This window comes from Enhydra lutris, unplaced genomic scaffold (genome assembly GCF_002288905.1).
Source record: "Enhydra lutris kenyoni isolate GAN:26980312 unplaced genomic scaffold, ASM228890v2 scaffoldscaffold21, whole genome shotgun sequence".
NCBI lineage: Eukaryota > Metazoa > Chordata > Mammalia > Carnivora > Mustelidae > Enhydra > Enhydra lutris.
In genome coordinates this window covers 67,341,897-67,363,818 of record NW_019154105.1, presented here as the reverse complement: position 1 = coordinate 67,363,818, position 21,922 = coordinate 67,341,897, and the positions used below count along the sequence as shown (strand labels likewise).

Below are 21,922 nucleotides of genomic sequence, written 5' to 3'. Positions count from 1 at the left end.
GTGAGGTGATTCCTCACTGTGGTTTTCACTTGCATTTCCCTGATGATGAGGGACGTTGAGGATCTTTTCACGTACCTATTGGCCATCTGCATGTTGATTTCAGCTCAGGTTGTAATCTTGTGGGTCGTGGGATCTAGTCCCACGTCAGGCTCCCTGGTCAGTGAGGAGTCTGCTTGATATTCTCTCCCTCTGCCCCTCCCGCTGCTCATGCTCTCTCTCTCTCTCTCTCTCTCTCAAATAAATAATCCTTAAAAAAAAAAAGTCGACCCACATCCAGCCACTCTGAAATAGGGGAGCATCACATCAGGTGTTTCTGTGGAGAGCCGCTGAGGCAGGGGGATGGCAGGTCGGAGCCATGCTACCCGACGCCCCAGGTCACCCGTGCAGATTCGCGTCCCCCGCGTGTGCTGCTCGGTGGAGAGGACTGGGCTGGGGGCCCTCGGGCTGCTTGGTGGCTCGGACACCCAAGGGAGACCTGGCCAGCAGCCTCCACATTCTCCTTCTGTGTTCCTACCCCTCCTGGGCTCATGGCCACAAGAGTACACATCACCTGTGGAACGTACGATCTGGTGTCAGACCCAGAGCCCACGCTGCGAGCTTCCGTTCTGAGTGGAGTGGAGGAGAGAAGGCTCGCCATCCACCCTTTCACAGGCTTCTCTGTCTCTTCTCTTTCACTTGGACTTGCTAGCAGCTTTCTGAGAGTCTACAGGTACTTTGTTCCTCATGTTTCTGCTTCTTCAAGAAAGTCAGTCTGTTCTTATCGTACTCTGCACAACTTGGTGACAAAAGGCTTTTATTCTAAGTCATGAGATTTTCAGACCTATCTTGACTCTTTTTATCTCTTTCTCGGTGCTATAATAGTATTGCTCTTGTCCTCGATTTGTTTTGTCAGCTGTGTGCTCTCCCTGTTCCCTCCTAGAACATGAAGAATTTTAACCTTCTTTACGCTAGGTTTCCTTTCAGACCAGACTTTGTGTTTGTCTTTTGCATGTTATATACCTTCTTTCCTCTATCCATCCATCCATCTACCCATCCATTTACCTCTCTATCCGTTCACCTTCCCATCTACATAGGTCAGCAGTCGCCATGACCCCGATCACTTTCTGGTACAGTCATTGTCCAGCCTAAGGAGACCTCAGCGCTGAGCCCCTGAGTCCTCCCTGCCTGGGCCGAGATCCTTGGGGCCAGCTGGGGATGTACCCACAAAAGTTTATCCCTGCTCTCCCCGGCTTCCCCATTAGCCTGCCTTACTGAGAATGTCAGGGTTTTGCTGAGTCCCCTCCTTCCCCAGGACAATGGCTGTGGACTCGGGTGGGTCAGGCAGAGAACCTGCAGAAACATTTTTGTTTTTAATCTTTCTTTGGCTTTTTCCCCCCCTCCTTTTTTTCTTTCTCCTGTTATGGCACCACAAGACAGCCTCCTCCTGTGGTTGCTTTTGTGAAGTTTGAGGCGAGTTTGTGGTCTGCCCAGCCACCCCTCCACCCGCCTGCTGTCGCGTGGGGACAGGAAGCCTGTGAGCCCACTTCATGTGCCCGCACTTACTTGGGATGCTGCCATGTGCAGGCTTGTCTTGTTTCTAAATGGAACTTTTAGTAGGAAACGAAAGAGGAAAGTAGGTTGCTGTAGATGAGGGCTTTACAAATCCCCCCTTTTTGCCTGCTCCTCTGGGCACCAGGCACCTGAAGTACTTCAGGGAATGAAGTTCTAAGTATTTGTAAACACCAGGCAGACTGGAGATTTTAGTTTGGGGAAGCACGGAGACTTGATTCATGCCAAGATGCCCTCCACCGTGCTTCTTTCTTGCCAGTCCTATAAGATATTTGGAGAGAGCTTTTATTAGTAATTTTTCTCTTTTTAAAAGACTATTTACTTGAGAGAGAATGCATAAGTGGGGGGAGGGGCAGAGGGAGAAGGAGAAGCAAACTCTCCCTGTTGAGCAGAGAGCCCGATGATGAGGGGCTCGATCCCAGGGCCCCGAGATCATGACCTGAGCTGAAGGCAGATGCTTAACTGACTGAGCCACCCAGAGGCCCCATTCATAATTATTTCTATTGTGAATTTTTTTTTTTTTTGGAGTAAACAGAAGTTTAAAGTAATAAAGCCAGTGAGCACATACATACCTTCTAGAAGTAACAATGTTAACGTTTGGGAGTATTTGCTTCCGACTCTTTTTCTAAAGCATTAAAATCATGATCGAGGTCCCATTTGTACCCCTCCTGTGTCTTTTCCTCATCCTCCCTCCAGAGGCCCTATCTGGAAGTAGGTGTATATCCTTCCTACTCCAAGGGAATTAGTTACTTTGTCTCTTGGTGAGGGAAGCCTCTCTTACAAAACTGTAGTGTAAAATGAGTGGAGCGTATAGACAGTTTCTGTAAGTCATGTGTTCTATCAGGGAAGTGGTTATAGCTTCTGGGCAGCTCAAGTTCTGCCTCTTGATCTAGGAGCTGATTGGAAGCTGGCTCCAAGGGTGTGTTCACTTGTGGAAATCCAGCTACACACTTGTGGCTTATGCGTGTTTTGGTCTTTGTTCTATGTTCATAAAGGGTCTGAAAGAATATTGTTTTAAATGTGGGAGGTTTTCTAACCAAAAGACTTTCAGAATGGTCTAGAAAATTTTCATAGATTCACTCTCAGATTATTCATAAAGTTGCCGAGGGAAAGCATCTTGTAGACTGGGTTGAAAACTTGATTGGCCAGAATAATTTAGAGGAAAGGTTTAAAAGTAGACCCTGAGATTGGGGATGACTCAGGGCTTTTCCCAAGGGCTGTCTTCGAGTAGTTTTTGTGCAAATTAGGAAAAACTTCCCTGTCCCCAAGCAAGATGAACTCTAAGAAGATCAAGTGTATGCCTCCGGGAGTGCCGCTTAGAAGGCTTTTGAGATTTTCTCGTTATTGCTGGTGTTCAGCAGTTTAACTCTAGTAAGTCTTGATTTGGTTTTGTTGTGTACATGCTTCCTGAGGATCAGGTATTTTCTTCTTTAATTACAAGAATGTTGGCCAATCGGGCTTTTCCTACTGCCCTGGAGATACGCTCATTTTTAGTCCTTCTTTTTCTCTCCTACACTTCATAGCTCATACATCCCTTAGCTCTGTCTTTAAATTCACTGATCTTTTCTTCCACAGTGTCTGATATGCGTTCATGCCATCCTGTGACCTACTCACTTCCGAGGCTGTGTCTTTGTCTCAGCAGGGCCTCTGAGGTTCCTCCAGCCCTTTGCCTTTCTCCTCGCTGCATTCCTGCCTTCCTTATACCCGTGATCATGTTTGAGGCATCTCTGCCTGTCTTCAATTCCTTGGCTACTAACATGCCATCACTGTCATTTGTGAGTCTGTCCTGTTGACTGGTTACAGGCTACATTTTTCTGCATCTTCACATGTGTAGAGATTTTCAGCCGGTGCTGGATTTTGTTGTCTTCCTTTGAAAAGCACAGAAGTTTGTTTAATAGGCCGTTAAGCTGCTTCCGGGTTGGCTTGATCCCTGCGAGGCTTGTTTTTAGGCTTTTTAAGGGCAAGTCTAGGGTAGCTTTTACTATAGGTTGGTTTAGCCACACTACTTGAGCCTAACACATGTGGGGTCTCCTTTGAGGGGCATGTGTCCAACTAGAACTGCCTGGAACTCTGTGTGAGCTGTGGGGGCAGGTCAGCCTGCAGCTCGCTGGCTGCTCTTTGCCCAGCCTCGTGGGGTTTCACCCTGTGCCCACATGAGCCAGAACTCAGCAACAGGTCCCAGGGTCTCCTATGACCTCCCCACAGCTCTTTTCCCACTCGCTCTTGCCGCCTCGCAGATTCCAGCCACCTGGGCTTCCCTGAGTCTGGTCTCTGTTCAGCACGATGAGAGAGCTGTCATCTATGCAGCTCCCCTTTCCCTGTGCTGCCCTTTGTGGGCGCCTGCTGGCTGGGTGCTGGGCAGTCTCGGGACTCTGCTCACTGGTCTCTTTTCCATCATGAATCAGAGTCTTACATTGAATATGGTCCAGTTTTTGAGAACTGTCGTTGGTCTGTTTTGCCTAGTTTTCCATAATATGTGGTGAGATGGGAAGTCTGGTCCCCATTACTCCATCATGGCCAGACACAGAATTCTTGTGATACAATTTTTTTCACTATAATTGGGAGGGTATGGTCTCTCAAATTCTAAACAAAACTCAAGCCATGACACTTTCCTGCACAAAGAACTTTCGTGAGTTCCCATTACCTATAGGATAAAAGCTGCCCTCACAACCCAGAAAGAGTGGGTTCTCATCCCCCCAGTCCTGTCCCTGATGTATCCAGTCCTGGGTCAGTGTTGGCATTTGAAAGAGCCAATGAATGAGCAACACCGAAGTCTGGAACCCAGTAAGCTTGGGCTACCTTCACATTCCTGTAATATCCTGGTAGAATTTATTGAGGCCACCAGAGTAAACTAGTGAAATGAATGAGGAACTCTTGCCCTGACTCTACCAGACGGGTCTCCTGTGGCCATCATAACTAGGCTCTGCCTCCCCCTTGGGGGAGAGCCCATGTCTCCGGCACGACCCAGTCCTCTCTAGGAACGAGAGCAGGGGACCTCAGGAGGGATTCCTGGCTCATGGAGCACCATACCGAGAAACACCGGGGGCCTGGATGCCTTTCCTCGGGCCAGGAGGGACTCTCCTAGGTGCTTCCCATGCTTGAACCCATGCAGTCCTCCCTGTGAGCAGGCGGCTCCCAGTTTGCAGGTCACCAGCCTCTCGGGCGTCAGAGGGGCAGAGCGTCTGAGCCTCTCGGTCTGGTGGCTCGGTCATGCGCCCACTAAGCAGCAGGTGGACAGGAGGCCCATCACAGGTTGTCCTGCAGCTTCAGCTCAGGCCTGTCAGCGCGTTGCTACCACCAGAAGCAAATCTGTGTCCCCTCACTCATCCCAGTTCTCGAGGGTGAAAAGCTCTTACGCATGTTTGCAGTGTTGCTGAGTCTGATCGTCCTGATCTAATGTCCTCTTTCCCCAGCTTTATAAAGTCAGCCCTTTGAGTTAGTTCCCATCCCTCCAGCTCCAGCTCACTGACCCAGCAGTGAGGGATCTGTAAGAACTCACTGTGGAGACCTGGCTGCAATCTGGAAGGAAGGGGTCGGCCCCAGGTTGAGTTTGGCCGGGCTCCCTGCGTCTGTCCCACTGGTGGCTGGGAGGAGGCGAGGGACCGGAGCCCCTGCCCCACGCACAGTATGCCCTCGGCCCCCTCTGCCGGCTTTGCTCACATGTGGCCTCTCCGTGCTCAGACCCAGGCTCTTTCCGGGCATACCTCTGTTTGCTCCAGCAGACTGTGTGCCGGTCACCATCCCCGCTGCTGGGGAAAGGCAAGAGCGCAGTTGCTCAGTTATCTGCCCCTCTCCCCGCTGACGCAGCTGCTTGGAACACGCGTGGGACAGTCCTCACTTAGGACAGCTCCCCATTTTTGTTCCTAACGACAAGTCTCAAAACTCAACTTTGGCTGATTTGATTATAGAAATGGTCGATAACAACTACAGAAAGGAATATCAAATTATTCTAATTAGAATAGTTAGTTTCATTATACAAAGTTACATTTTACATTATAAGATACTAATTTGGAGAGGCTACTCTTTCTTCTTTTCTCATGTTTCATGATAATATTCCATCCAGATCCCTCTGATGTGTTTTTGTCACACCTGCTCTTCAAGCCATGAAAACTTTTCCTTGGAGAGTAAGCCACACACTGTAAGTCCGCACACCAGCCGCAAGAGACCTGAGGACTGTCCACAGCACAAGCGTACCGTGTTACCAGCCCCTGGAAGCCCCTCGTCCCCCTTTCCAGTCCCAGACTCCAAAGCAGACCAGTAGCCTGATGGCTGACACCATCGCTCCATTTGCCTATTTTTGACCTTGAACACAGTGCACTCATGCCACACGTCCTCCTCTGCGTCCAGCTGCTGCTGTTTACTCGAGGCTTGTGGGTTTTAGGTTTTATACATGTTGTGCATATCAGTAAACGTTCATTCTCATGGCCACAGCCACGAGTCCACGGGACTGCTGCTGACATTTCCCTGAGTTCTGACCTCTGGCCATCGCTGGTGGTGTGCTGTCAGGCCCGGGTGGGATTTGAGGTGGCCGTCCGCGAACACTTCTGCTGTGACAGGCTGGCGTGCAGTGCGGGCACATACGATGCTATAGTAAACACAGTGTTCCGGAACGGTTCCACCATGTGTACGCCAACCAGCACATGTGGAGTCATATCCTCGCCACACTTGACGTTGTCTGTTTGCATCTTAGCCTCAAGGAGGGAATATGGGCATCGGGTCGTGGTTTGTGTTTGTGGTTCCCTGGTGACCCATGAGCTGAGCGCCTTCCATGGTTTTGGCCGCTTGGATATCCTCTTTGGGAAGTACCTGTGCAAGAGTTTTGCTCATTTTTCTATCAGATCGCCAGTCTTCCCTTATTGATTTGTAGAAAATTTAAAGAAGTTTGTCTTGACTTTACGTGCGCAGGAAGCCCCTCTGTGGCTTATCTGTTCATTCTGCTGGTGGTATCTTCCACTGACCAAAGCGTTTCATCTTACAGTCATCCAGTTTGTCATTTTTCTGTTCTGGCGATACTTTTTATGTCCTTTTGGAGCGGGCCTTGCCTGTGCCATGACTGTGCAGGTAAAACCATTGTTTTAGTGTTTCCCACTGAAATCTCAGATCCCCTGGAAGCGGTTTCTTGGGCACAGTGTGAGTCAGGGGATGAGACTTGTCTGTCCGTCTTTGGTCCAGCTGGCCTGGCCCCAGGGGTTGCATTGCTGATCCTCTCCCTCTTTATCGGGTAATCATATCTTTGTGGGTCTGTTTCTGGCCTCTGTCTTTTGTTCTGTTGGCCTCTTTGTCTGTCATTGGGTCGACACTTCGTGCCATAAGTACTCTCACTCTTGGTGCATTGTGAGATCTGTGGTGTGTTCTCAGCCTTGTGTGCCTTCAGGATCGCTCCTGCTCTTCCCGGCCCCAGGCATTTGCCCGTGCATCTCAGAGCCAGCGTGTGCGTCCCTGGCCATGCTCCAGTCATCTTTGCTTCTGTTTCAGCTGGGTGAGACATAGCACTTGGGAGTGACGCTTCCTCTGCAAATGTTAGTTTAAAGCCACAAACGGCCATTGACATTAAGACTTCTGGGTGTAAAAATTTGTTTTGTAACCATGCATTTGTGATCTCCGTTATGTAGCTGCTTACTGCCTTGCTCTATAAAAATCTTGAGGTCATCCCCCAGGAATAAAAACTAAATCTGGCTTGGTTTATTTGTCTTTTAACGAACTATTTCTTTTTAGCTGACTGATCTCCATAAATATCTAAAACCAGGATTAACTGAGATGATTTCAGGCTAATGCGTCACCCTCGGATAGATTCCATTGTCCAAAAGAAGGTGAGGGAGAAGCCTGCAACGTCTGAGGCTTTTTGAGGATTTGGATATAAGGTGACCCATCACATCAGAGAGAAGCCACTGGAAAGGCCACACCTGCCTGTGGGTAATTGGTGGACCGTGGCCAGATGTGATGCCATTTCGAGTGGCAGAGGTTTGGGGCTTGACCCAGCTAGAGGGCAGCATGGCCGGGCAAAGCTCAACCTGGAACATGAATTGAGCTTAGCCCTAGTATGGGTTTGGGGAGACAGGGGGAGTCAGGAGAAGCCAAGAAGGGGCAGCTAGGGGCAGCGGGGAAGCTGAGAGAGAATGCCCGTGTCCGTAGGGGAATCGTGGAGTGAGGAGACAGGGTCCCCAAGCCGACTTCTGCATTTTTGCTTTGGTGCCTAGGGGGACAATCATGGCATTTGCAGGGAGAGGAAGGAGTAGGATGGGAAGAAACGGACAACAGGGCAATAGCAAGAGTTCTGCTGTGGACCTGGGATTTTCGAGATGCTCACTCAATGTCCAAGGGGAGGTGTTGTGTAGACATTTGGATAAACAGATACAGAATGCAGAAAGTCCGGGAGTCACCCGTGCATCCGTGGAGTTGAATGCTTGGATAAGCTTGTAGAGTTAGAGATGGAGCAGAAAAGGCACGTCGCAAACCTTCGGGGTGAGTTGGGGGCTGGAGTTTGAGAGGCAGCGGGGCGCACAGTGAGGTCACATCCCATCTCTGCCCCCGGCGGTGTGGCTCAGTGCTCCCATCTGCACAGTGGGAGCCCGGGACCGAGCTCAAAGAGTTCTCAGGAGAATTAAGGGGGTGAGTGCACACAGTAAGTGAGCCACTCCTGGCCCGTAATCACCGTCTGTGGCGACCGGGCTGCTGCTGTTAGTGTTGCTGTTGTTGCTCTGATCACATTTCAGTATAACTGAAGGCTGGAAGCAGCTACAGCCGCCCAGGGGAACTGGGTGGAGAAGGAGCCTAGGACAGTTCCTGAAGGTGGTTTCCGGATGGATGGGATGAAAAAAGCCTCAAACAGTACAAAATCCCCACCAAGACTGTTGCAAGTCCAATTTTAAAACAAACGACCCTGGCAGATTGAAATATGTAAATGAAAGAAGACATAACAGACAGATACTAAGAAAGAAAAACTGGTCTGAGAATGTGGATCTCAGACAAAATAACTCAAAGTGAAAAAAAAAATGTAAGGAGAGAAGCTCTGTGCACCAAAAATAGAGCATCTTATTTATAAAGGAAACTTAGACGGGACTACCATATGCATGGACGTGTACACCTGGGGAGAGACTGTGATGGACCTTTCTCGGAAAGTAAGAGATCAAGCCGGTAAATAAATGGAAAAATAAACTCTAACAAGTATATATAGAACTTTACACCCAAAAGAGCCTCTCCTTTTTCCCAGAGGTGTGTGAAATATTCACCCAAGTTGAGTATATCCTATACCACAGATGGATTGTTATAGATTTTAAAAATCTTGGGGCGCCTGGGTGGCTCAGTGGGTTAAAGCCTCTGCCTTCAGCTCAGGTCATGATCTCAGAGTCCTGGGATCAGGCCCCCTAACAGGCTGTCTGCTCCTCAGAGAGCCTGCTTCCTCCTCTGTCTCTCTGCCTGCCTCTCTGCCTACTTGTGATCTCTGTCTGTCAAATAAAAAAATAGAAAAATAAAAAGTAAAAAAAATAAAAATAAAAATCTTTGGAGCGCACAGAGCACATCTGCTGACAGCAGTGTAATTAAATAGATGCCGGGGCGCCTGGGTGGCTCAGTGGGTTAAAGCCTCTGCCTTCGGCTCAGGTCATGATCCCAGGGTCCTGGGATTGAGCCCCGCATCGGGCTCTCTGCTCAGCAGGGAACCTGCTTCCCTTCCTCTCTCTCTGCCTGCCTCTCTGCCTACTTGTGATCTCTGTCTGTCAGATAAATAAATAAAATCTTAAAAATTAAATAAATAAATAAATAGATGCCAATCACGAAAAAGACAAAAAAAAATAATCCACTGGAAATTTCGGAGCTACACTTCTAAATAATCTTTGGGTCAAGGAGAACATTAAACTGGAAATTACAATGCAATTTAGAACTGCTTCCCAATCTTAGTGCTTCATGTTAACACCATGGGATGTAACCAAAGTGGTTTTCGGAGAAAATCTCATAGCATTAAATGTATATATTATAAAAATGAGAGGTTAGAAAACGCAGGAGCTAAACTTTCAACATAAAAAGGTAGGAAAACAGAAAAGAAAAATAAGTGCAAATTAAGATTAAGGAAGTAATAAAGCAGAAACTAACGAACCATTTATTCATTTAGCAATTACATTTTGAGCTCCTCCTTTCTCCTGCTTTCTTCTAAAAACTGTTTTAGGCACTGGGGATACATTTGCAAACAAAACAGGGTCCCTGTCTTCATGGGCCATAGGAACAGATTGTGCTGTATTACTGGAGTAAAAGGATAAAACCCTATGATTATCACAATAGAGGCTAAATGAGTATCTGATAGAATTGCCCGCTCTGATTTTTTAAAAGTTATACTTGATGGATAAACTTTAGAAGCGTTCTCATTAGAGCTAGGAATAAGGCAAGAATATTCCCTGTCTCAGCAACTATGTAACAGTGTATTGGGAATTCTGGCCAGCAGTGTTAAGGCAAGAAAAAGAAATAAGTTTAAAAAGCTTGGAGAGGGGGCGCCTGGGTGGCTCAATGGGTTAAAACCTCTGCCTTTGACGCAGGTCATGATCTCAGGGTCCTGGGGTCGAGCCCCGCATCAGGCTCTCTGCTCAGCAGGGAGCCTCCTTCCCCCCCCCCCCCCCCCGCCCCCCTGCCCACTTTTCATCCCTGAAAAAAAAAAAAAAAAAAACTTAAAAAAAAAAAAAAAAAAAGCTTGGAGAGGAGGAAACCAAATTATCATTATTCTTGAATGATATTAGTATCGAAATAAAAACCCCAAAGCACATCAGTCACATGACCAGGATTTTCAGAACTAATGTAATTCGGAAAGATAAAAATTAGTAGCTTTCCTAAACAATACACATTGTTTCTGTGGGAACATATTTATGTTGGTAAAGGCATTAAGAAATATCTGGAAAGATCAACACCAAATTAATAAGATGGGTTTTCTCTAGAGAGGGAAGATAGGGCAGGGATTTTAGGTAATGATCAATAGAGATCTTAGATTTAGGTTTAGATATTTTTGAAGGAGAAAATATTTCATGAATCGTGAGTTAAAACCGCAAGATACATATAACAGGAAGTTATTTGCCTTTTAGCCTGTCCCCTGTAGGGAGGGGAGTTCCCAGCCGGGAAGACTGGGGCTCTCATTCAGCCAGGCAGCGGGACTCCAGAACCCACAGGACAGGGCTCGCTGCAGAGCAGACCTTCAACAGATACTATCAAATCAGTGAGAGCCCAAGATGGCCCACTGACCTCCCATCCATCTTAAATGTCCCCATCCAGTCTAAGGAAGAAAAAATAGAGAATGGGCTCCCCAAATAGCTGATCCCTGCTCATCTGCTCATCCCGTAGAAGAGTCAGCCTGGCAATTCCCCACGGCCAGCCTGCGAGGTGGGCAACCCAGGCTCTAGTAACACTGCTGGAGGGACGGTCTGCTGGCCGAGGTCCCGGGAGCCTTGCCGCCTCCTGCCTCTGGAGGAGGAGCGGGGCGGGGTGGGGGTGGGGTGGCCGAAGGCCCCCAGGGAACATGGACTCAGCATGGGGACCAGATTTTTGGGACCCGGTTTTGGACAAGGAACTTTTTATACGTGATTGTTTTCTTTGGAATCCGTAGAAGAGACACAGATACTCCTCGTGTTTAGTTTTCTGTCGTACCATCTTCACTGAAACTCTGTGACTCCATCACTGCCCCCAGAGAGCCCTGGCTTATGGCTGCACTGGGATTACTTGTAAACCCGCTCTCTTCCTTTCTCCCATGATGATCTTTCTTGCACTCGCAGGAGTGGTCCCCAAGTGCCGTCTCCGGGGCAGGATGTTCCTGCTGCAAGCATCCTTTAGGGTTGCATGTGTGCAATCCTTTTCCTTCCTTGGGGGCCAGTGCTTCGGCCCCCAGGCCTGTTGGGGAAAGTGCCCCTGCCCTGTCTCCCCCTGCTCCATGGCGGTGGAGGCCAAGGGCCCGTCGCTGTGCCTTTGGCCTTCTGTGTGGGTGGCCCTGCCTCGGCTGTGGGGAGGGTTTAGCGGCATTTTGCGTCTTCCTCATGGAGCTCGAATTTGGGGTCCTTGGGCTTGTGCATCGGGCAGCGGCTGCAGCTGGGAGAGCCATGCTCCCTGTGTGGCCTTTGGCACCAGGATAAAAGAGCGCTGCCTTCATAGAGGATACGTGTTTTTTTCCAGTGGAATGAAATCAATTAATTTCACAGAGAATTAACTAGTAAGTGAATCAGGCACATTTGTTTAGGTTCAAACCAGTGTAACAAATGAATTTGATGGCGGCTCATCTTTGAAAAATGTCCCGCGTCCCCTTTTCAGAGTCCTGGAGGCTCCTGTGGTCGGATGCCACCTTCAGCCTGCCAGCCACTTGTGGTCGTTAGTGGATGGCTCTGAGACCAGAATCCTGCAAATTCAGTGTGACAAGTGATAAGATGCACCCGTCTCCACTTGTCGCCTCACACTTCCCACACTGACCCTTTTCGGTTACTGTTCTGCCCACTCATGTGGCCTCGGGAGCTCCCGCAGCATTTTCACCCATCTGCTTGGCATTTCACTCTCCAGGACTTGTGTCATTTCAGACGTGGAGAGTGGGTTTCGCTCCTTGCTTCCAGAACAGTGAGAAATGAGACTTGGAGTTCCAACTGCGGAAAGGCTCGGAATGTCGAGTTCCCCTGTTTGGGCCCATGTGTGTTCGTGCCCCCGGGCCTCCCTGTGAATTGCAGCATGTCTTTACCTTCCCTGCAGAGCTGTGTCTTCTGGCCGTGGGGGCACCAGGGGCCTCACCATGGAACAGGTGCCCGGGCGCACGGCACCGTCCCTGGTCACGGTCACGCAGGTGCCGGGAAGTTCTCTGACCCTGGCAACTTCATGCATAAGTTAGGTGATTGTATGAGAGCAAGAGTTTCCAGACATGTCTTGAGGAAGGGATTATAGGCTTCCAGAATCGTTCTCTGATGATCAGTGGGGCTCCGTACATCAGTGCTGGCCCACTTGGTCCCGTCTGTGCCCTCTTCCACCCCCAGCCACACTGGCCCGCTCAGATGCATTCCATATACGATTTCTCGGGGCGGGGGGGTGGCCTTGCTCTTTTAAATTTGTTGGTAACTAGGGAATGAAGTGAATACTCTTCAGTCCAGAGGGTGACTGCTTTGGGGATAAGGGGACAGTCTTGAATACATAGCTGATGGGGGTAGAGCTGGGGTGGGAAGAGAAGGCGGTGGGGTGCAGCCCCCCCCCATTCTGCCACATTTCGGTGCAGAGCTCAGACGGCTGAGTTCCAGATTCTAAATTCAGATCTCTTCCAGGCTAAGGTAGGCTAATAGAATGTAGCTTCTTTATTTAGCAGGATGGCCACTCCTCCCATGCTTTTTCAGTGTTTAGTTACATAGTTTGAATTCCTTTATTCATGTTCTGGCCCCAGACCCTGCAAATGTCAGTTTCTGCCCTAATAGGAAAATCGAGGCACAGAGGTCTCTGAACCCACTCACTGCCCACAGACCGCACCACCATCCTGGGGCCCGAGTCTCCACCTGGGCTCCCCCTCCAGCTGAATTTCACCATCGTAGTGACCCGGTGGCAGGCATCCTCAAGACCTTCTTGGCTTAAAGAGAGGATAGGTTCGCTCGGTGAGTTAGCTCAGGCTTGAAAAGGTGGATGAAAGGTGATTTTGAAACTCACCCAGTCCTACACCAAAGACTGTGCATTTGACTCTGTGTTTCTTTTATCTAAGAAAAAGAACTAGACAGAAAGATTGACCGCAGGTAGTAGGTTTGGTTTTCTCGGTGGTATGAGTTAGCCCTTCTGACACGATCTTGTAGAGGGTCCAGGTGTATTCTGGGCTTTAGTAAATGAGTGACTATGACCCAGGACAGTGGGAGCCCAGCTCCCCACAGCTGGGGAGGGAGTCCCAGGATAGCAGAATGTGCTTGGGCTTGGGTCGGAGTTGGAGGTGTCAGTGTGAACTCATGGTTCTAGTCGATGTGCGGACATACGTGGAAATGCCCGTGTGGCTCTGTGCGCACGTGCATCTTATTCCTAGCTCTGTCCACTGGAAAGTTCTGGAAGCAGTGAGACCGGCCATGGCAGTAGGCACCCCTCGTGTGCAGAGCTTGGTGCCCGAACCACTCTTCAGTGAAAGGAACCATCTGCCCCTGACGCCCAGCCTCACCTGTGGGTCTGGAGCAAGGAAAGCGCACTTGAAAATCAGGAGACACTCAGTGTGCGTGCAGGCTCCCCAGAAGGACACAGGGGCCAGTGCCAAGGGAGGCGGAACAGACAGAAAAGAGGAGGAGAAAACACCACAGATATGTATGGATTATAAGCTATGGAATAAAATAAAAGTCCACTGAGGGCCTGCTCTTCTAAATAAAAGACTTTGTAAAAATGGGGAAGAAAGGAAAGCTCTGCCTTACAGTGGACTATGGACCAAAAGTGGAGGAGGATGGTGGCCGCGGGCCGGGTGGGGGACCAGATGCTCCATCACCACCCCCTGCTCCCCAGGAGACAGTCCTGTGGTGGGGAGAGCAGGTGCCCCACCAAGACCTCACCGGGGTTGCAGTGAACTGGCATTCTGTGCTTCCTAAGGACAGGTGCTGAGAAAGTCACACGTGACTTCCTGAGGATTCCCGCCAAATCATGAGGAAGCCTCAGACAGCTCCCACCGAGGGGCAGTCTAGAAAATAACGGCCAGGATAGAAGTCTGGAAACACAAAGGCTGGGAGTTTTTAGAGAGACAGGACAGCTCTGGGGTCCTGAATTCAGTCCTGGGCTGAGCTAGGGAAACAGCTGGAAAGGACCTTGTAGATGACTTTGGAATACAGACTGCTGCTTTCCCCAGGTTTGGTCACTGTGCTGTGTTGGTGGAGGAGAGTGTCCTTGTTCTTTGGAAATGCACACTGAAGTATTTAGGGGCAAAGAAGGGCGCCATCTCCAAATAAGGCTCCAGCAGCTTGGGCTGTGTGTGTGCATGCGTGCACACATGTATGTGTGTGGATAAGTGGATGGGAGGGAGGGGGAGAGACGGGATGATCTAGCAAATAGGGCTTTGTAGGTAGAGGTCCGGCTAATCTGGGTAGAGGGTGTGCAGGAGTTCCTTTTACTATTCTTGTCACCTTCCTGCAAGTTTGAAAGTATATGAAAGGGGCAGGTGTTTGCACACACCTGCTGGTTCAGCCCCCGCCCCCTCCAACCCCGTGCATCCCTGTCTGGCCCAGCTGCACCAAGGGCTCTTGCTCTCGGAGCCCGCCACACCAGCTGTGGCTCCAGGGACGCTGGCCCTCCACCTGCTCTGGCCTCGTGCACATGGGGGCCCATGGCCCGGAAACCCTGGAGCCGGGACGGAGCAGAGCCCTCTCCTATGCTCTGCTGCCTCCCTGGCGAGTGGTGGTGGGGCGTCTTCCTGTGCTTCAGAAATGTGAGGCCAGAAAGGACGTTGATGGGGAGGCAGGACCAGCAGGAACCCCGCTTTATCTCTCTGTCCTCCCGGAACTGTCAGGAGCCGCTGAACACCTGCTCAGGAGAACCGCGCATGCGGCCGTGCGCCCACATCCGAGCGGAGCCGGCGGGCCGGACCTCAGCTGAAGCCGATCCTGCCCCTGCAGGTTTTGTGAATAAAGCGTCCCTGCTTCTGCTGAAGATGCACTGCTTTCTGACTCGACTCCATACTTATTCCTGAGCACCCTGCGGTTTGGGGTGAACTCTCTGTTCTCATTTTAAAAGACAGGCCTTTTATGGGGCTTAGAAAACTTCTCAGATACAGCAGGAAATCCAAGTTCAAAGCCTCACAGTTATCACAAAAAGCTGTGAGTATTTGTTCTTTTCTGTTCCCAGCGTGTTTCACAGGGCCAGCAGCCTGCGGGAAGCCTCCCCTGTGGGCACGGGTGCCTCCAGCCGGCGCGCCGCTTCTGCAGCCGAGCTCTGCTCTGCCCGACTAAATAATTCAGGTTCCGCGAGCAGCCGAGGGCTAAAGGTCTGGCCGTGAATTATGCATGTGGCTTCTGGGATGCTTTGTGTTGGCTACACTATTGGTTTCCTCTGCGCGCGCACCCGAAGGGGGAGCATCGCCTTTGTCGGCCCTGCCCAGCAAACCCGGTCGCTGGGGAGTGTGCTAACCGGCCTCCTTGGGGAGCGTGAGCTGGGAACAATGTCTCTGTGTGTGGCCCGAGCCTTTGCCCAGGGCCCTGGGGGCTGTGCCGGCTGACCCTGGTATGGACTCGGAGGGGTGGTTTGCGGTGAATGGTTGGAAGTATTTGGTTAAGTGGCATCACAGTGGCTCTTATCAGCTCTACCCAGGTAAAGTCCCTTGTGGTCTGCGCGCCTTGTCATGCTTGTCGGGGGCTGGCTGACCTGAGCAGCTACAGGTATGTTTGCTGGGAGGATCAGGCGGCCAGGGGCAAGTGGCCCAGGACCCTGACCTCGAGTTGTGATTTGCACACTTCAGGGATATGAGCTCAGGGTTCGGAGGTGTTCTGGTGAGATAATGGGCTTAAGCTGTGTGGTGTGGAATTAGCTATAAAATCATAATCCCAAGGCATTGTCAATACATGTATAACCTGTAACGTGCACGGTTATCGGGCCAGTGTAAAGAGGGTGGCTTTCCCAGTTTTCAGCACATCTCAAGTGGATTTTAAAAACTTTCTCACCAGGAAAGCATTTCTTTGACTCAAACAAAAAAGAAACCAAGCCGCAGGGAACGTTCTCTAGTCTGAGGCTCTAACGCGGCAGATCTGTTTTCTCCTCGCTCGGAGCAAGAGAGGGGCTCGGGCAGTGGGGTGGACTTGTGAGCCCTTCTCATCTCCTTGTCCTGTCTGGCCCTGGCCATTAGGATCACCCCTTTCTCAAAGGGGCACTCTTGTCCGTGCTGGAGAACAAGTGCAGAGTGAGTCTGAAGGTGGAGGTAGGAAATTCAGGCTTTGATGGTGCGTCTCAAGAGCAGGGTGCCGGGCCCCATGTGGTGAGGACATGTGCAGGGCGCTGGGATTTGAAGCCTGCTGGAGCAGCACCCACTCCCTCCCCCTCCCAGGGCGCTGGCACCCACCACGTGCCTTCAGTCAAAGTTGCTAGGAGACCCTCTGGTGAGGAGAGCTCGGGATGGACATGCTTACACAGCCAGCAATGGTCTCTGGTTTCCCTCCTTCGACGACTGTGAGTGTTCCTCAAGGTCTGGCCTTTGTGAGGGAGATGGCCGAGTGTGTGGCCTGCCTCGCGGGGCTCAGGGAGCGGCTCCTTCAGGGTCCTTGCGTCCCCTGCTCCCTCTCCAAGCTCCACTAGCGCTGGAGTTGAGGCCTGGCGGGCATTCTCGTGGTTTCAATGAGAAACAAAACAGAAAGAAACAAAAGGAGACCGTGGGAAGGAGCCTCAGCTTTTCCTCCCGCGGGATGCAGGGAGCCTGGTGGCAAGACAACCCTCCCCGACTCTGGTGGGGGGGTGGGGGGAAGTGGGCCGTGAGAGCCAGCCCCTGGCCCGCCTGGCCCGCGGGCCTGCAGGAGGAGTGGGTATGCAAACCATGGGGGCAGGGAGACTCTTCCCTACATTGCCTACATGTCCTGTGCCTGTGTGTGTGCGCACCTCAGCCTGCCTCCTGCCCAACAGTCCGTGCCCGCCACCCTGAGGGAGCACCAGGGGTCATGGTGGGGCATGCATGCGGGGTGGCTGAGGCACCAGGAGTGTCCTAACTTAATTTTAAAGCTTCTTTCTCCACTAGGCTTTTGAAGTGCTAGCTGTTGAGCTGTGAGTCTTTTTTTTTTTAAACATCTTCACTTCTTTTTTTTTTTTTTTTTAAAGATTGTATTTATTTATTTGACAGACAGAGATCACAAGTAGGCAGAGAGGCAGGCAGAGAGAGAGGAGGAAGCAGGCTGCCTGCAGAGCAGAGAGCCCGATACGGGGCTTGATCCCAGGACCCTGGAATCATGACCTGAGCCGAAGGCAGAGGCTTTAACCCACTGAGCCACCCAGGCGCCCCTGAGCTGTGAGTCTTAAAAAAAAATTGGTATTTGCAGGTTTCATAAAAATGAGTTCCGTCAACAGATGGGTCACTTTTCACTTCCGAGTTCTGTTCAGCCACGTCTTTCCTCGTCCCGGCTCAGGCCGCGGCCCACAGCACCTGCCCGGCCCAGGGCGGGGTGCCAGGCTCCCCTCCTCGCTCCTGCCCTGCGTGACCTGCCAGCGAGGAGGGCAAGTGTTCCAGATCTGCTGGCCACTTTGCTGGAATCCAGACACCAGGAAATCAGAAAGCGCCTCCACCCATGATGGGGTTCAGCTGCTCTGTCTGCGGTCTGTGGCCGGTCTTCTGGCGTGCTCCCCTGCCCTCACAGCCCCCATCTACCTGCCCCCTCCTGCAGGTTGCCTTGTCCCTTAGCCAGGCCAACAGACCTGTGAAGGAGTGTCTTCTTGACCCTCCTTTGTTCTTCACTGCCCCCCAGGGTGCAGTCTGTGTGTCATTTTCCCCTATGCCCAAACACACTGGCCCTGAGCCATGCCTCTTCTGTCCCAGGGCCTTTGCACATCTGGCCACTCACTGAAGGCTCTTCCAGGTCCTCTGAGGCCAGTTACCTTTTGTCTACCCCTCAGTTCTCAGTTCAGCCTTCGTTGCCTCCAGGAAAGAAAGGCCGGAGGAAGAATGTTTTGGTGCTCATACTTAACCATATGTTTTGAAAGTTATTTTGTGAGGATCACCTCATTTATCAACATAAAATATAGCAGGAAAGTGCCTGCTGATTGCAAAGTTACCCTGCTGGGAAGGTACAAAATAGCTCGTCCACATCACCTTTAGCTCATGGAGGTAAGACTGAGCACAGCGACACACGGCTTGGAGCCATCTCAAGCCCCCATGCAGGGACAGCCACGCCTTCCCTCCAGTTGTCTTTGGTTTCCACATCTCTATCATTGGTGACGTGCAAGTGCCCTTAAGTGTAAAGAAAATCAGTCCTTCCTCTGTGGAGTGGATTGTGTGGATTCCCCTAGGCTTTGTCTTTTGACCCAGCTTATAGTGTCTTTAAACTTTTATTTCATTTTCATTTTTCGTTGAGGTCCAGACGACAGGTGACGTTACGTGGGCTGAAGGTGTACAGTGCGATGGTGTTCGTATATATAGTGAGGACAGTTGCCGCACATGTCTGGTTAATGTCTGTCACACACAGTCACATGCTTTCCTTCTTAGGACGGGGACTTGTAAGATCTCTCTTCGCCAGTTGTCTCTGCAGCACGGTGCTGTGAGCTGTGCTCCCCGCGTGCCAAGACCTGTTTGTCTTGTAACTGGAAGCCTGTACCTTTGACCCTGAGCACCCCTCCCCGCACACTCCCCTCCCGCCCCACCAGCACCACCCACAGAGTTTGGTGCCGTCTGTCCCTTTAACCATCTTGTCGTCTTGTCTCTCATGACTCTGGACTGGCGTCTTCCCTTCCAGAGTTTCTCTAATTTGAGGTTCTTGCTTTGAAACCTCTGGTTCAGATCCCCGAGGATCCCGACTTGATCACCTCTCCAGTGATTTTCCAGTTGTCCCCGCACTGTGTGGCCTTCTGTCGCAGCCGTAAGTCCACAGCTGCGGTGTGGCGCCAGGTGGGGCTGACCCCGCCCCCTGGCTCTGGTTTGCTTTGTTTTCCCGGCATTTCACGTTTAGTCTTCCACGTGAACTTTCACACTCAGCTCATCTGGTTCTAATAAAACCTCTGTTGGGAAATCTGGGGGGAGGATTAACATCTGCGGGGCCCTGCCCCTCATTGCTGCGGCTACTGGACACAAATCAGAGGGCACAGGGGTGCGTGTGAGCAGGAAATGGGCAGCTCTCACTTGGGGCGCTTCTGCGTGTGGGGATTGTGGAACAGAGTGATGCCAGGTGGTCCGTCTGGGTGACAGCGAGCGCAGTTGTCGAGTTCCCTGGGGGCCGGGCCGGGCTCAGACCCCTGGCAGCCGGCTGTGCTGCGCTCAGCGTGGAGCCACGGGGCGGCCGTGCCGTGTGGTGAGCTTGGCATCTCGATGACAAACTCTGGGCCGGGGCCTCCCCTGTGGTCCTTGGTGAGTGGCACTGGCAGATTCTACCAGGAGGCTTTCGTCTCAAAAGTAACATGTACCGCACTGTGAATTCTGGTGGGCCGCCAAGAAGAATGAAAATTGTCTTTCTCTCATCTTGTTTCATCTCCTGAATCTTATTTAAATTTTTGTCTATAGCGTGTAAGTTACTAGGTTACTCTTTGACTTTCTGTTTTTCTTTTCTTTTCCAATCTAAATGCTTTTTGAGCTTTGAATGACTCCTGCCCAAGTGTTTCTGGTTCCCACATGGGGCCCCTTTGACCGGATTCCTGCCTCTGCTTTCTCAGCCCTCTGTTCTCGGGGCTAGCAGGGCTGTGCCGTGGCCTCCTCCCGGCCCTCCGGGGCCCTGGTTGTGGCATGGCGGCCACAGGCTGGTCCTCTGCCTACTGCTCTCTCCGTGCAGCCGTGGGCGGGCATCAGCCTAAAGGGTAGCAGGGCCTCAAGCTGCCTCACTGGTCATCACTTTCCCCACGGTTGGCCCCTCGTCACTAAGTAGAAGATGCATTTCCGGTTGGCCTAGAGCTAGAGCCAACAAACTATTCCCCTGGGCTCCTTCCTGCCACCAGCCCTGATGGCTGATTGTGCATGGTGGGACAGGAGCATGGGATGTAGCCAACGAACACTGTTTCATTAGTTAGCTTTGCTCCTCCAAGCCTCACACCCATGTGGGTTAGGGGTGTCCTCTGTGGTTGGCAGGCCGTGGCTTGGCCTTGGGTCTCCATGGTGTTAGGACCCGCGGAGGGAACAGCCCCGTGTAGGATGGTGGGATATTGAAGGGGATGTGTGCATGGCAGAATGTGTGTCCGGTCCAGCTCCTGGCCAGTCTGGGCCCTTCCCTTGGGTTTTGCTCACCAGGCCTGCCCATGTGGGGACCAAGAGCCCCCATACGCTGCTCACATGAGATGGGAGACGGTGACACAGGGCTCCCGGAGCACCTCCTCTTCCCTTTGTGAAGAGAGTGGGTTATTCAGGAACTTGCCTAAAAGACAAAGGAATGCATGCTCTTTGGGGCTCTTCTGTAGATGCCCGGAGCCAGACTCCTGCGGCACATGTTGTGTTTTCCGCTCTGGAGTGGGCTTTGATGAGTTGTCACAACACGTGTGGTTAGATAGACGTCTGGACGTTATGCTACACTTGTACATCGGGACCGTGCCCGTGCGGAACAGGGCGCATGTGTGAGCGTGTGCTTTCCTACAGCAGATGTTCCCTCCTGACACTGAGCGGCGTCCCGGGTCCTGGACACCCAATCTGAGCCCCTTTGCCTCTGCTCAACCCATGGGGATCACCCGGGAGCACTGTTGTGTGTGCGGCATGCACTCAGCCGTGGACCTGTGGCGTGTGGCTGTGGTTGCCCCTCTCCTGGATCTGCGCCCCATTCCATGTCCGTAGAACAGCGCCGGGCGTGCTGTAGGCACTTGGCGCGTGGTGTCGCCTGAGCTCATGCTTTAGAGAAGGCAGGTCGGGGAGAGCCTCCCCCCGAAGGCTGGCCGGGTGCTGCTGGGCAGGTGTGGCAGACACATGTGCAGGTGAGGTGTGTGCTGGTCCCACAGAACTGACTGGCGCCGACCTGAAGGACTGCGTGAGCAACCACAGTCTGAGCAGCAATGCCAGCCTCCCCAGCGTGCAGAGCTGCCGACGCCTGCGCGAGAGGAGGGCCGCCAGCTGGGCCGTGTCCTTTGAGCGCCTTCTGCAGGACCCTCTCGGAGTTCGCTACTTCTCTGTGAGTAGAGGGGTGTGGTGGGGCCCAGGGGTCCATGAGGACCCTTGGCCTGGGCTCCTCCGGCAGGACCCGGGACTCAGACCCCATGATGCCTACTGCAGGGGGGTCTCCCCTGTCCACCTGCTCAGCACACTCGAGGCCAAGGGGCTGAAGGGGGCGCCCTGTGCCCAGCCTGGCCTTGGCTGTGTGCCGGGGAGCTCCCCGCAGCAAGGGGCAGGGGGGGTTCTTAGAAATGCTTGGAGGCCACATGTGGCTAGGCCATCTAGGGGGAAGGGGCTCTCTGCCCTTGAGGAAGCCACTGGGAGCACGCCTGCGGTCCTTAAAGTGTGCAGTGTTTTGGTCCGGGGCACGTGGCTTCAGGTAATTTGGGGAGAGGTGCTCCCTCTCTACCCAGAGAGCCCTGATGTCTGTGAAAAGTGGGCACAAGGAAGAAGCCAGAGCACAGCAACAGCTCGGTGGGGGGCTGGGGGGCAGATGCCGCGGCCACTACCTGCTCGAGTGAGGGCTCACGGATGGTGTCTTTCTTAGGATTTCCTGAGGAAGGAGTTCAGTGAAGAAAACATTTTATTCTGGCAGGCCTGTGAATACTTTAACCATGTGCCTGCACATGATAAAAAAGAGGTGAGTGTGTTTGTGCCCAGAGCATCAGATGGTGTCACCGTGGGCTA

At 51.9% G+C, this 21,922-nt stretch overlaps 1 protein-coding gene across 4 annotated transcripts in view; it reads left to right on the top strand.

Moving 5' to 3' along the window:
• The window catches only part of LOC111148999 (regulator of G protein signaling 12), an 84,927-nt gene that overhangs the window by 42,856 nt on the left and 20,149 nt on the right, over window positions 1–21,922 (top strand). For all 4 annotated transcript variants that reach the window (XR_002640731.1, XM_022505867.1, XM_022505866.1 and 1 more), the window contains exons 5-6: window positions 21,085–21,254; window positions 21,783–21,875. Coding sequence is in view for 3 of the 4 variants with exons in the window: in XM_022505867.1 (XP_022361575.1) it covers window positions 21,085–21,254; window positions 21,783–21,875 (263 nt within the window). In the remaining variant the exon portion in view is untranslated. The remainder of the gene's footprint in view (window positions 1–21,084; window positions 21,255–21,782; window positions 21,876–21,922) is intronic.